Source organism: Camarhynchus parvulus, chromosome 25 (genome assembly GCF_901933205.1).
Source record: "Camarhynchus parvulus chromosome 25, STF_HiC, whole genome shotgun sequence".
Taxonomy (NCBI): Eukaryota; Metazoa; Chordata; class Aves; order Passeriformes; family Thraupidae; genus Camarhynchus; species Camarhynchus parvulus.
The window spans coordinates 374,850-389,744 of NC_044595.1; the positions used below are offsets into that span (position 1 = coordinate 374,850).

The 14,895-nt window shown below is 54.2% G+C and overlaps 1 protein-coding gene across 1 annotated transcript; it reads right to left on the reverse strand.

Annotated features, from left to right (window-relative positions):
- Window positions 1-4,409: 4,409 nt before the first annotated feature.
- VANGL2 (VANGL planar cell polarity protein 2) lies at window positions 4,410-14,586 on the reverse strand. Its single transcript, XM_030965462.1, is given in 9 exon segments — window positions 4,410-5,523; window positions 6,149-6,380; window positions 7,247-7,382; window positions 7,889-8,025; window positions 9,939-9,990; window positions 9,993-10,554; window positions 12,098-12,218; window positions 12,711-12,972; window positions 14,344-14,586. Coding segments are annotated over 8 exon segments (1,572 nt in total). The 5' UTR covers window positions 12,782-12,972; window positions 14,344-14,586; the 3' UTR covers window positions 4,410-5,262.
- Window positions 14,587-14,895: the final 309 nt, after the last annotated feature.

The window sequence follows — 14,895 nt, forward strand, 5'->3', positions numbered from 1 at the left end:
GGAGGTGCCATCACCCTGGAGGACCTGTCACTCTCCTGGAGGACCTGGCACCCTCTCAGAGGACCTGCCACCACCCTGGAGTGTCCCAAAGTGTCCCCCCCGGTCACCTCTGTCCCCACAGGAACCTCCTCGGGTGTCCCAGCCCGGTACTGGTCCCCGGTCATCTTCGTGGTGCTGGCCCTGCTCGTGCTCTTTGTCACCTACCAGAGGAACAAGGACAGAGGTCAGACCCCGATCCCAGCACCCCAAAATCCCCAAAATCATCAGAAATGCCCCAAAAGACCCAGAAGCCAAAACCCCAAAAGCCCCAGAGGCAAAAACCCCAAAATCATCAGAAATGCCCCAAAAGATTCAGAAGTCAAAACCCCAAAACCCCCAGAAGCCACAACCTCAAAATAATCAGAAATACCCCAAAAAGATTCAGAAGTCAAAACCCCAAAAGCCCCAGAGGCCACAACCCCAAAATCATTAGAAATGCCCCCAAAAGATCCAGAAATCAAAACCCCAAAACCCCAAAAGATCCAGAGGCCACAACCCCAAAACCACCAGAGGCCACAACCTCGAAATAATCAGAAATGCCCCAAAAAGATCCAGAAGTCAAAACCCCAAAAGAATCAGAAATGCCCCAAAAAGATCCAGAAGTCAAACACCCAAAATAATCAGAAATGCCCCAAAAAGATCCAGAAGTCTAGACCCCAAAAGCCCCAGAGGCCACAACCCCAAAAACATCCAGAAACCACAACCCCAAAATAATCAGAAATGTCCCAAAAAGATCCAGAAGTCACCACCCCAAAACCTCCAAAAGTGCCCCAAAATGTCCCTTTTTGGGGTGCAGCACCATCAGGGGGATCCCGATCCCAAAACCCTCCCGTGGTCACAGCCCAGGGCTGGGGGTTCCCCGGTGTTCAGATCTGGCTCCAAAATTCCCAAAATTCACCCCAAAATTCCCAAAATTCATCCCAAATTTCCCACCTGACCTCAATTTTGCCTCTTTTGGCGTCACCTCTGCCCTTTCCTTCTCCAGTTCACACAAATTTTTGGGGTTTTGGGGTTTTTTTCCCCGCTCCAAACCCAAACTGGGGCTCGACTGCTTTTGGGGTTTTCCAAAGGGGATTTGGGGTGGAAAATCCAAGTTTTGGGTCTGTTCTGGTCACAGGGATTCGGGCCGGGGCCACGAGCGGCAGCGACTCTTCAGGTGAGCCCTGCGGGGTTGGGGAACTGGGATAACTGGTTTTACTGGGATGTTTGGTTTTATTGGGGTGTTTTATTTTATTTTATTTTATTTTATTTTATTTTATTTTATTTTATTTTATTTTATTTTATTTTATTTTATTTTATTTTGTTTTATTTTATTTTATTGGAGTATTTTTTATTTGAGGCATTTGACTTTATTGGGATATTTTGATTTTACTGGGATATTTTATATTCTATTTAATATTTTATATTTTTAATATTTTGTTGTATTGGGGTGTTTTTTATTGGGATGCTTTATTTTTTTTTCCTGGGATATTTAGTTTTATTGGGATACTTTATTTTTTCGAGAATATTCAATTTTATTGGGATATTTTGATTTTACGGGGATATTTTCTTTTATATTTTATTTTATTGGGATATTTTGTTGTATTGGGGTGGTTTTTTATTGGGTGTTTAATTTTATTGGGATATTTAATTTTTTCTGGGATATTCAATTTTATTGGGATTTTATTTTTTCTGGGATATTTAATTTTATTGGGATATTTTATTTTTCCTGGGATATTCAATTTTATGGGGATATTTTGATTTTACTGGAATATTTTCTTTTCTATTTTATTTTATTTTATTGGGATATTTTGTTGTATTGGGGTGATTTTTAATGGGCATTTAATTTTATTGGGATATTTTATTTTTTTCTGGGCTATTCAATTTCATTGGGATATTTTGATTTTACTGGGATGTTTTATATTTTATTTTATTGGGATTTTTTTTTTGTATTGGGGTATTTTTGATGGGGGTGTTTTATTTTATTTATGTTTTATTTTTCCTGGGATATTCAATTTTATTGGGATTTTTTTTTCCTGGGATATTCAATTTTTTGGGATATTTTATTTTTTCTGGGATATTTAATTTCATTGGGATATTTTGTTATCCCATCCCTGGAAATGCCCAATTCCAGTTTGGGATGGTGGGAATGTCCCTTCCCATGGGATCGGGGTGATCCTAAACCTCCTCCTACCCCAAACCACTCCAGAATTCCCAAATCCCGATAATTCCCGGATCTCATCCCAACCCTTCCCTCGCAGATTTGGGAGCTCTGGTCCGGCCCCATGCCCACGACCCCATCCCAAAAATCCCGGAGCTCGCCGAGACCCCCTTGGACCAGCCAGGCCCTCCCCAGCCCCCGGTACTGCTGGGAAAAAGGGAAAATTCCTGGGGAAAAAAGGGAAAATTCCTGGGAAAAATGGAAAATTCCTGGGGAAATGGGAAAATTCCTGGGGAAAAGGGGAAAATTCCTGGGGAAATGGCGTTTCCTGGGGAAAAGGGACAATTCCTGGGGAAATGGGAAAATTCCTGGGAAAAAATGGAATTCCTGGGGAAAAGGGAAAATTTCCGGGAAAAAGGGACAATTCCTGGGAAAATGGGAATTCCTGGGGGAAAGGGAAAATTCCTGGGAAAAGGGGAAAATTCCCGGGAAAAAGGGAAAATTCCTGGGGAAAAGGGAATTCCTGAGGAAAAGGGAATTCCTGGGGAAAAGGGACAATTCCCGGGAAAAAGGGTATTCCTGGGGAAATGGGTATTCCTGGGATAAAAGGAATTCCTGGGATAAAAGGACAATTCTCAAGATGAAGGGAAAATTCCTGGGATAAAGGGAAAATTCCCGGGAAAAGGGACAATTCTTGGGCAAAAGGAGAATTCCCGGGATAAAGGGACAATTCCTGGGATAAAGGGACAATTCCTGGGATAAAGGGACAATTCCAGCCTCTCCCAATTCCCGGTTTTCTCCTCCCCAGCCGGACTCGCCCCCGGGAGGCTCCTGAGGGTCCCGGGGTGGCCCCAGTGGCTCCCAGGCCCCCTCGGGGACACGAGGCCACCCCGAGGTCCCTCCGGCGTCCCCTGCACGAGGAACAGCACAAAAAGTGGGGTTTTATCCCAAAAATCCTTGGCATTGCTCTGCCGGGACACGCAGCCCCCTCTGACGTTTTCCCCCGCGTGTTTTGGGGCGGTTCTGGGGGATTTGGGGGTGGGATGAGCACAAAAGGGGTTGGACATTGACCCCAAACCCTCAGCCCCAAAAAACCCAAGTTTTTGGTCCCATAAATCCCAAAATTTTGGCCCTGTCGATCCCTAAACTTTGGGGTGGCAAACACCCCAAATCCCTGGCCTCATAAACCCCAAATCCTTGACCCCACAGACCCCAAATCCCTGACCCCAAATCCCCCATATATTTGGCCCCACAGACCCCAAATCCTCGGCCCCACAACCCCCAAATTCTTTGCCCCATAAATCCCAAATCCTTGCCATTTAGACCCCAAATCCTTCACCCCACAACCCCCAAATCCTTGGCCCTACAGACCCCCAAACTTGACCCCACAAACCCCAAACTCTTGGCCCCACAAACCCCAAACCCTTGGCCCCACAGCCCCTGAGCCGAAATAAATCAAAAAAAGAAAACAAAAAAAAGTCAAAACAGATTTATTTTATTAAAAAAACCAAAATTGTACAATTTCAGTTCCTCTATGAAAAAAAAATAAAACATAGAAACCCAAAAAAAACAACCAAACACCAACGGAAAAAATTCCTACCACTGCCGGAATGCTCCGATCCACTGCAAAAATCCGGGAAAATCCAAGCTCTCTTTATATATTAAAAACCATTAATTTGACATTTTACAACTTTCTACACGCATGCACAGAAATCTCGGCTCTGCGGGAAAACAAAATCCAAACCCAACCCCAAAAACGGAACAAAAAAAAGGGAATTCTGGTCCCCCAAAATTCCCAAATGGAATTGTGAACTCCCCACCCCTCCCAGGAAGATCCATCCCCCCTTTTTTTTTTTCAGGAAAATGGCCCAAAATGGGCTCCCGGTTGAAATTCCCCAAAATGTTCCCCCCAAAATTCCCAAAAAGCCCAGGAATTTCCTGGAATTCGGGTAGGGGATGGATCCCCCCATTTTGCTACTGGTGCTTACTGGGGAAGCCTCCCCCGGCTCCAAACTCCCCCTTTTTTTAGTGCTTAGGACAAAACCGACCCCAAAACGCCTCCCTGGAATGAAATCCGGCATTTCCGGCCCCACGAGGGTGCAGGTGGAAGCTGGAGCGGGGAGAAAAACCAAAAAAAATCGGGAATAAAATTCCAAATCCATCCGTGAGGTATTTGTGACCTTAGAAACAAAACCAGGAGAAGGCAGAAAAATGAATTTTTTTTTTTTTTTTTTGCATCCTGATGGGAATTCCGTGGGATCACCTCATTTGAGGGATGTTCCTGAAGGATCTCGTTGTCCTCTCCTGGAGCTCCTCAGGGTCACGGATCCAGGATTGCTCCAACGGCACCGGGAAGCCCCACGGAGCTCCCGCTGGAATTTGGGGCGCGGATCCCCCCAGGAGCAGCAAAACCCACCCAAAAAACCCCTCCCAAAACCTCAATTCAACCTTCAGCTCCTCCAAAAAAACACCCCAGATTTCCACTCGTTTTTCCTAAAAAATCAGCAGAGGCGAGGAGGACGCTCCCAAAACCTTCAGCTCCTCCAAAAAAACCCAGATTTCCGTTCGTTTTTCCTAAAAATTCAGCAGAGGCGAGGAGGACGCTCCCAAAACCTGGGGGCGCACCAGGGGGAGCTTTTCCATAGCAGCCACGGATTCCTGGAGATGATTCCAAAATTCCCTTGGGATCCCAAGCCCAGCCCCGGGGCCGGGCAGTGGTTTAAGGCCAGAGCCAGGACAGATGTCCAGGAGAACACGGACAGGAGGAGCAGGAGGTCCCTGGGACCCCCGAGCTGCTCCAAGGACGCTGGTGAAGAAGGAAGTTGGGAATTCTTGGGATTAGCCCTTGAGTTACGGCTCCAAAGGATCCGGATTTCAGGAATGAGGAGGAGGAGGAGGAGGAGGAGGAGGAGGAGGAGGAGAAGAGGCTCAGCCACCTCAAGAAAGGACGAGTGGTCACGATCCCAGCAAGGCGCCGGAGCCGGGAGCGCCTCTCCCGGTTTTCTGCGTCCCGGCGGCGCCGGAGGAGCCAAATTTGGAGATTTGGAGCCGGAAGGATTCGGGAAAAATCCCATCCCGGCCCATCACACCGAGGTCTCCGACTGCAGCCTCATGATGAACTTGTGCGACTTGGGGTCCACAAACTCCTCGGAGAGCTTGAAGAACGGGATCTTCTTGGTGGACACCACCAGGCTGAAGTCCTGGCGCTTGAGCACGAAGACCACGCCGTCCTTGAGGCCGTTGGTCACCGGCTCCTCGCTGACCAGCGTCCACTGCTTGGCCAGCCAGCGGTCCTTGTGGTACTGGATGGTGGGGCCGGCCGTCAGGTACCGCTCCAGGAAGGCCTTGGCAAAGGGCAAGGACACGGGGATGTCACCTCAGGGTGGCCCGGCCCAGGGGTTGGTTTTGGTTTTGGAGGGAGAACGGCCCTGTGGGGCTGCTTTGGGGAGTTCTGGGGATTGTGCAGGTTGGGAAAGAGCTCCGAGGTCATCGAGTCTGAGCTGGGGGCAATCCCCACCTGCTCCCCCAGAATTCCAGGAATTCCTTGAGTGGTCCAACCCTCCTTGAGCCACCTCCAAGACCTTTCCAGGAGGAATTTTCCCAAATTTCCCACCCTGAGCTTCCCCTGGCACAGCTCGAGGCCGTTCCCTCTTGTCCTGCCCCATTCCCGGGGTCAGATCCCAAATCCCCCTGGCAGATCCCAAAATCCCCCCTGGATCCCCCTTTTCTCTGGGATCAGATCCCAAATCCCCCTGGCAGATCCCAAATCCCCCCTGGATCCCCCTTTTCTCCATGCTGAGCCCACCCATCTCCCTCAGGATCCTCCATTCCCTTCTCCAGCTGCTCCATCCCCAGTTCCCCACGAGAAGAACCCAACCCCACCTCACTCCAACCCCTCTTTTTCCCGACAGGACAATCCCAAACGGGATAAACCCCGACCCAAACCCCCGTGTGGGCCCCGTGGCGCACCTTGGGGGTCATGTCGTGCGTGATGCAGAACTCCAGGTGCTGCAGGATGCTCTCCATGGTGTGGTAGGGCTGCTGCTTGGTGGTCCTCAGGTACTTCTGCATGGCGCGGGCCATGGAGGCGAAGATGGCCTGGGCGGCCTCGCGTGGGTCCATGATCTCCCGCGGGTTCTTCTGCTCCTCCTCCTGCAGCCGCTTGATGTGCGTGAAGGCCTCCTCCACCGCCACCACCAGCCTGCGGGAGAGGCGGGGAACCCCGGCGGTCTGGGATGGGAAACCTCGTGGGTTTGGGATGGGAAATTCCATGGACTTGGGATGGGAAATTCTATGGATTTGGGATGGGAAATTCCATGGATTTGGGATAGAAAACCTCGTGGATTTGGGATGGGAAACCCCTTGGATTTGGAATGGAAAACCCCATGGATCTGGCATGGAAAAATCCCTTCTGTTTGGGACAGAAAACCTCTCGTATTTGGGATGGGAAATTCTATGGATTTGGGATGGAAACTCCGTGGATTTGGGATGGAAAACCCCATGGATCTGGCATGGAAAAATCCCTTCTGTTTGAGACAGAAAACCTCTCGTATTTGGGATGGGAAATTCCATGGATTTGGGATGGAAACTCCCTTGGGTTTGGGATGGAAAATCCCTTGGATTTGGAATGGAAAATCCCTTGGATTTGGGATAGAAAACCTCATGGATTTGGGATGGGAAACCTCATGCATTTAGGATGGGAAACCTGCTTGGATTTGGGATGGAAACTCCCTTGGATGTGGGATGTAAACCCCTTGGATTTTGGATAGAAACCCCCTTGGATTTAGGATGGAAAACCACTTGGATTTGGGATGGAAACTCCCGTGCATTTGGGACAGAAAACCTCTTGGATGTGGGATGGAAAACCCTGCAGATTTGGGATGGAAATCTTGGATCTGCTGGGCTTCACCCAAATGGGCAAAGGAACCCAAGCTTCAACCAACTGGGCTGAAGATCCGCCCTTGGGACGAGCTGGGATCACCCCCTGGAAGCCCCCCATCCATGGAAAGCCTGGAGGGGGACCCTCACAGCATTCCCAACGCTGGGAATCCGGGGATTTTTCCGCACCTGGCGCGGCGTTTCCGCACCCGGCGCTCGTGCTCGGCCTCCTCGTAGTAGAACTCGTTGTGGCTGTTGTCGCGCCGCCGCGCCGCCGCCGCGATCACCGCCCGCGACTGCCCCGTGGAATTGTTGGTGGAATTCTCTGTGGAACCCGTCCAGACCAGGGGTGAGCTCGGAGAAAGCACCCTGAGCTCCCCCCAAAAAAATTCCGGAGAGGAAGGGAATTCTGATCCCCTCCATCCCCCTCATTTGCAGGAAAATTCCCCCAAAAATTCCCCCCAAAATTCCCAAAAAAACCCAGGAATTTCCTGGGATTCGGGTAGGGGGTGGATCCCCCCATTTTGCTACTGGTGCTTACTGGGGAAGCCTCAGAGCTCCCCCAAAAAATTCCGGAGAGGAAGGGAGGAAATACCCAGAGCTCCCCCAAAAAAATCCGGAGAGGAAGGGAAGAAGCACCTGGAGCTCCCCACAAAAAATTCCGGAGAGGAATGGAGGAATCCCCCAGAGTTCCCCCCAAAAAATTCCAGAGAGGAAGAGAGGAATCCCCCAGAGTTCCCCCCAAAAATTCCAGAGAGGGACACGAGGATGGGGATGGAGGAACGGGAGGAGAAGGAGAGGGGGAAGCCAGGGGGAAAGGGGGAATCTCACCTTCGCCGAGGGAATAGACCTTAAAGCCGGACATTTTCTTGGAGAGGACGGATTTTGGAAGGTTGAGGAGGGCGGGGTTGTAGACCGGGAAGTCGTGGTAGTAATTCTCCAGGATCCACACGGCCGCTCGCTGGATGCTGCGGGGCAAACACCGGGAGTGTGGGGCAGGGGGACAGTGGGGACGCGCGAGGGGGACACGCACCGAGGGACAGCAGGGGCTGGGAGGGAATTCCCGGGAAAAAACGTGGCTGCACCATCCCTGGAAGCGTCCAAGGTCGGGTTGGAGCCACCTGGGATGGTGGGAGGTGTCCCTGCCCATGGATCTGCGAGGTCCTTCCAACCCAAACCATTCCGTGATTCCATCCATTCCCAGAGAAAAGAGCTCCAGGATCACCAAGCTCTCGCTTGGTCACCCCGAGGAATCTCCAGGAATTCCTTGGACACCTCCAGGGGCGGCCACTCCAAACCTCCCTGAGCCCCTTCCAAGGCCTGGCCGCCCTTTCCAGGAGGGATTTTCCCAAATTTCCAGCCCTGGCACAGCTCGAGGCCGTTCCCTCTTGTCCTGACCTTGTTAGGGGACACAGTCTCAAGCTACCTCAGGGAAGGTACAGGTTGGATATTAGGAAAAAATTTTTCACCGAAAGAATAATAAAATATTGGAATTGCCTTCCCAGGGAGGTGGTGGAATCACCATCTCTGGATGTGTTTAAAAAAACACTTTTTAAAAAAACCCTCATTTTTCTGTGATGCTGTGATTCTCTGACCCCATTCCCTGCAATCAGATCCCAAATCCCCCCCTGGAGGAACCCAAAATCCCCTTTTCCTCCAGTCTGATCCCCCTCAGAACATCTCCACACCCCTCACCACCTTTCCCACGTTAAAAAATCCCCATTCCCACCACGGGATCGGGATTCTGTGATTCTGTGATTCTGTGATTGATTCTGTGATTCTCTGACCCCGTTCCCTGCAATCAGATCCCAAACCCCCCTGGAGGAACCCCAAATCTCCCTTTCCTCCCAGTCTGATCCCCTCCATCCCCCTCAGAACATCTCACCACCTTTGCCACCAAAAAATCCCCATTCCCACCACGAGAACATCCACCCAAGCCCACATTAAAGAATCCCCATTCCCACCACGAGAACATCCACCCAAGCCCACTTTAAAAAATCCCCATTCCCACCACGAGAACCCATGTTAAAAAATCCCTATTCCCACCAGGGAATATCCACCCAAGCCCACGTTAAGGAATCCCCATTCCCACCACGAGAACCCACGTTAAAGAATCCCCGTTCCCACCACGAGCACATCCACCCAGCCCACTTTAAAAAATCCCCATTCCCACCACGAGAACCCACGTTAAAAAATCCCCATTCCCACCACGAGAACCCACGTTAAAGAATCCCCATTCCCACCAGGGAACATCCACCCGAGCCCACATTAAAAATCCCCATTCCCACTACAAGAACCCACGTTAAAGAATCCCCATTCCCACCACGAGCACATCCACCCAAGCCCACTTTAAAAATCCCATTCCCACCACAGAACCCATGTTAAAAATCCTATTCCCACCAGGGAATATCCACCAAGCCCACGCAGGAATCCCATTCCCACCACGAGAACCCACGTAAAGAATCCCGTTCCCACCACGAGCACATCCACCCGAGCCCACTTTAAAAAACATTCCACCACGAGAACCCACGTTAAAAATCCCATTCCCACCACGAGAACCCACGTTAAAGAATCCCCATTCCCACCAGGGAACATCCACCAGCCCACATTAAAAAATCCCCATTCCCACCACGAGAACCCACGTTAAAGAATCCCCATTCCCACCACGAGAACCCAAGTTAAAGAATCCCCGTTCCCACCACGAGCACATCCACCCACCCTTTAAAAATCCATTCACCACAAACCATGTTAAAAATCCCATTCCACCACATCACGTTAAAAATCCATACAACATCTCAACAGTTAAGATCCCCATCCCACCCCAGTTAAAGAATCCCTCCCACCACGAACAACCACGGGCCACCACCGGAGCCGTCCCCACCTGAGGTGGCCGACGTTGTAGAAGCGGCTGGCGCCGTCGGCCGAGCGCACGCCTTGAGCGTGAACTGGGGCTGCAGCTGCCGCAGCTCCAGCAGCACCACGGCCAGGTAGTGCACGAAGAGCAGCGCGTCCACCAGCCACCCGCCCACCCCCAAAAAAACACACGCAGTGGAGAAGTTGCGGTCCCGCGAGTCCAGGATGCGCACGCCGTAGAAGAGCCAGTAGGACACGACCAGCAGGAACACCAGCACCATGAGGAGCGCGCGGAAGACGAAGACGCGCGGGAAGAAGGCTTTGGGGCGGCGGAAGAACAGGGCCCAGCTGCCCAGCAGGAGGATGAGGAGTTTGAAGGCCACCGAGATGAAGAGCCCCTCGCAGGGCGTCCCGCACGGCTCCAGCTCCTCCCGCCACAGCAGCTGCGGGAGGAGGAGGAAGGCCAAGGGCGTGAGGAAGGCCAGCAGCGCCAGGGCCGCGCCCAGGGCCACGCCCAGGTGGCGGGAGCAGTCCAGGTGGGCGCTGTCCTCCATGTCCTTGGTGATGCGCTTGAGGTCATCATGGGAGATGCTGTGCTCCGACGTCCCCGTCACCACCGTGGTGGTCTCGCCGCAGTTGTCGTCCCTGGGGAGGGGACAGGGGACATTCTGAGGGGTGGCTCTGTGTCCCACCTGTCCCACCTCACCTCCAGGACCTGCCACTGACCACCCAGGTGTCATCCTGAGCAGGGGACATTCCGAGGGGTGGCTCTGTGTCCCATCAGCCCATCAAACCAAGAATGTCCCCATTGTCACCCTGGGGAGGGGACAGGGGACATTCCGAGGGGTGGCTTCGTGTCCCACCTGCCCCACCTCACCTGCAGGACCTCCCACCCACCACAGCTCCAGGAAATGCCACCCTGCGGAGGTGACAGGGGACATTCCAAGCGGTGGTTCCGGAATTCCCTCAGTCCCAGAGGAGCATTCCCTGTTTTCCAAACCCCCACCCCACCTCCACGCCAGGAGCGCTGCCCGGAGCCATCGCCCTCCTCAGGGTGGAGGAACCTCAGCCCGGGCCTGGGACGGCGGCCGGGAATTCCGCCGGGAATTCTCCCTCCGGGAAAGCTCCGGCTCCGGCAGGAGCAGCTTTGGGATCGGGAAGCTCCCGGATTTCCTGGCCAACCCCCCCGGCTGGCAGGGCCAGCAGGAACACGCCTGGCACGCCCCCGCACCGCTGCCCGTGCCGGGAAGGCTTGGGAAGGTTTGGGAAGGTTTGGGAAGGCTTGGGAAGGCTTGGGAAGGCTTGGGAAGGCTTGGGAATTGTCAGGAATTGTCGGGAATTGTCGGGAATTGTCGGGAATTGTCAGGAATGGCTCCGGACAGGCCCTTCCCTGATCCAGAACCCCCTCTCCCGGGCAGAGAGGTGCCAAAAATCCCGGATTCCTTCCCAGCTGGATTCCTTCCCCCAGCCCTGTCCGTGTGTCTTTCCCTCATCCTGGTTTTGGGCGCTCGGACATTCCTGGAATTTGGGTTTGGTTTTTTTTTCCATGTTGGAATTTTCCCCATAAATTCCTGCCGGGAAAAAAGGGAAATTCCTCCCTGTTTTTCCACGGATCGCCGGAAAATTCCAGCCCAGTTCCAGCCCGGAGCGCCCTGGGATGGTGGGAGGTGTCCCTGCCCGTGGGATGATCCCCGGGGTCCCTTCCAGGCCGTTCCAGGGCTCCATGGATTTCGTTCCAAGGGGCAAAGCGGGGCCTGGGGCGCTCCGGGGCGGCTCCAGAGCCCCATTCCCAGGAAAAGCCGCCGCAGAGGGAACATGAAAAGCCCCGGAGCCGCCGGCGTGGGCGGAATGGGACGGGATGAAAGGCCGGGATGGGGCTGGAGAAATCCCAGAATTCGGGAACGTGGGGCACCAAGGGCGGGGGCAGCCTCCCCCGTCCCATCCGGGCAGGAATTTGGGGCGAATCCTCAAGGTTTGGGTCCGCCGGGATCAGACCCCGAGGGCGTTTTCCAGCCCTGGCGCCGACGGAGCCGCGTCTCCTTCTCATTTTCTCGTTTTCTCCCCGGGACCGGCCCGACCGGCCGGACCGCTCGGCCGGGAAATTCCGCCGGGAAAAATTCCGCGGGGGGAAAAGAAGCTCCCGGGATCCCTCCCTGGGGGCTGTTCCGGCCCTTTCCCCCCGCTCACCCTCTCGTCGCCCCGCGTGGATTCGTTGTCCAGCAAAGGCTCCCCCGGCGCTTGGATCGTCACCGATTTGTCCCCGCGCGTCCCGTCCCGGCTCTTGGAGCGGTGCCGCTCCCGCCGATCCCTGGGGACAGCGGCAAAAATGGGGGAAAAAAGTGGGAAAAATGGGGGAAAAAAAGGGGGGAAAAAAGGGGGAAAAATGGGGGGAAAAATGGGGGGAAAACAGGGAAAGAAAGCAGGAAAAATGGGGAAAAAAGCAGGAAAAATGGGGGGAGAAATGGGGGAAAAAGCAGGAAAAATGGGGGAAAAAGGGGATAAAAGTGGGAAAAATGGGGGGAAAAAAGTGGGGAAAAAGGGGGAAAAATAGGGAAAAAAGTGGGAAAAATAGGGGGAAAAAGATGGGGAAAATGGGGAAAGAAAGCAGGAAAAATGGGGAAAAAAGTTGGGAAAATGGGGAAAAAAGCGTGAAAAATGGGGGGAAAAATGGAGGAAAAAGCAGGGAAAATGGGGAAAAAAGTTGGGAAAATGGGGAAAAAAGCAGGAAAAGCAGGACTGGGACACCCACCGGGATTGGGACACCCAGCAAAGGTGGGGACAGGGGACCCGGCTCCCTCACCTGTGCTTGCGGGAGCTGCGGGAATGGCCGGATTTGTAGGAATAGCCAGAATACTGGGACTCGTTGTCCATGGCGTCGGAGCCCCGGGGTTTGTGCCGCTCCAGGATTTGGGGTTTGGGTTTTCCCGGGAGGGCGGCCAGGGCCTCCTTCAGCGGGGGCTTCTTCAGGCCCAGGGGCACCTTCAGGAAGTCGACCGTGACCTTGAGGGGCTCAATTTTGTCACCTTGGCGTGGCCTCGCTCAGGAGAAAAGGACGCGCCCACCTGTGGGGACGCACGGGGAGCGTCACCGGGGCTGCGCCAGTATGGCCCAGTATGGCCCAGTAAGGCCCAGTATGGCCCAGTATGGCCCAGTAAGGCCCAGGATGGCCCAGAGCCCCTCCTGTCCCTTCATCCCATTGCCTGGTGGGAAATGGGGCCGGGAAAGGGGATTTGGGGTCAGGAGGGACAGGGAATTCGGGATGTGGGGCAGTGTCCCCCCCCTTGGGAATCTGGGGATTTGGGATTCCGTCGGGGTGATCCTGCCAAACCCCGCTGCCTTTTCCCAAGGGTTTTGGGGGAATCCGGACGCCCCAGTCCCGCAGTCTGGGAGGCCCCGGCTGCCTCTGGGAGCCATCCCAGCTTCCCAGGTTTCCATGGAAATCCCATTCCCACCGGATCCACCCCAAAAAACCCCTCGGGCCCCTTTTCCGTGGCCCCGGGAAAGGGGGAGAAGGGGTCAAGGGGGGAAGGGGGGAATTCCTTTGTCCGGAATTCCGGATGATCCCGCACGGATCTCCATGGAAACCGAGGCCTTTCCCGCTGCCGCCGTCGTCCGGGAGACGGGAACGGGGCCGGGAGACACTGGGGGTCCCAGTATGGCCCAGTAAGCCCAGTAAGGGCGGGATCCTGTCCCAGTATGTCCCAGTGACCCAGTAAGGGATGGAGCCTGTCCCAGTGACCCCAGTAATGGATGGAGCCTGTCCCAGTGACCCCAGTAAGGGCGGGATCCTGTCCCAGTATGTCCCAGTGACCCCAGTAAGAGCCACGTACTGGGGGTCCCAGTGGGCCCAGTAAGAGATGGACACTGAGGGCCCCAGTGTGTCCCAGTCCCCTCAACAATGGGGTGGATCCTGTCCCAGTACATCCCAGTAACTCCAGCAATGGCTGGGTCCTGGGCTCCCAGTAACCCCAGTAAGGGCTCCCCAATAACCCAGTAATGGCTGCATCCCATCCCAGTCTCCCCAGTCCCCCCAGTAATGTCTGGATCCCATCCCAGTCCCCCCAGTAATGCCTGGATCCCATCCCAGTATCCCCAGTAATGGCTGGATCCCATCCCAGTCACCCCAGTAATGCCTGGATCCCATCCCAGTCACCCCAGTAATGGCTGGATCCCATCCCAGTCCCCCCAGTAATGCCTGGATCCCACCCCAGTCACCCCAGTAATGTCTGGATCCCACCCCAGTCCCCCCAGTAATGTCTGGATCCCATCCCAGTCCCCCCAGTAATGCCTGGATCCCACCCCAGTCCCCCCAGTAATGCCTGGATCCCATCCCAGTCACCCCAGTAACGCCTGGATCCCATCCCAGTATCCCCAGTATCCCCAGTAATGTCTGGATCCCACCCCAGCGCCCCCAGCGTGCCTGGCTCACTCACCGGGCGGCTCCGGCGGCGGCGGCTCCGTCCCGGCGCTCACCGAGGCCTTTGGAGCGTCCGGAGCCTCCGCAGGGGCCGGCATGGACCACGGGCCGGGCATGGGGGGCTGCTCACGGCACGGGGGGGCCGCCCTGGAGCTGCGGGAGCCGAGCAACGGCAACTCGGGAGCGATTCCCAAATTCCCGGATCCCCGAATCCCCAAATCCCCGAATCCCCAAATCCCGAATTCCCAAATTACTCAATCCCGCCAATTCCCAAATCCCGCCAATTCCCAAATCTCGCCAATCCCGCCAATTCCCCAATCCCGCCAATTCCCCAATCCCGCCAATCCCGCCAATTCCCCAATTTCCAATCCCGCCAATTCCCTGATGCCGTTGCTCGAGAATTCCTTGGGAGCGCCACGGAAAAGCGATTGGACGCCCCACCCCAGGCATCCCCAAATTTTTGGGAATTTTTGTCATCCTGGATGATCGGCTGGGAGAGATTTGGGGTTTTCCAGGAATCCCTGGGTTTTCCCAAAATCCCAGTGTCTATGGCTGAAGTGAACTTGGG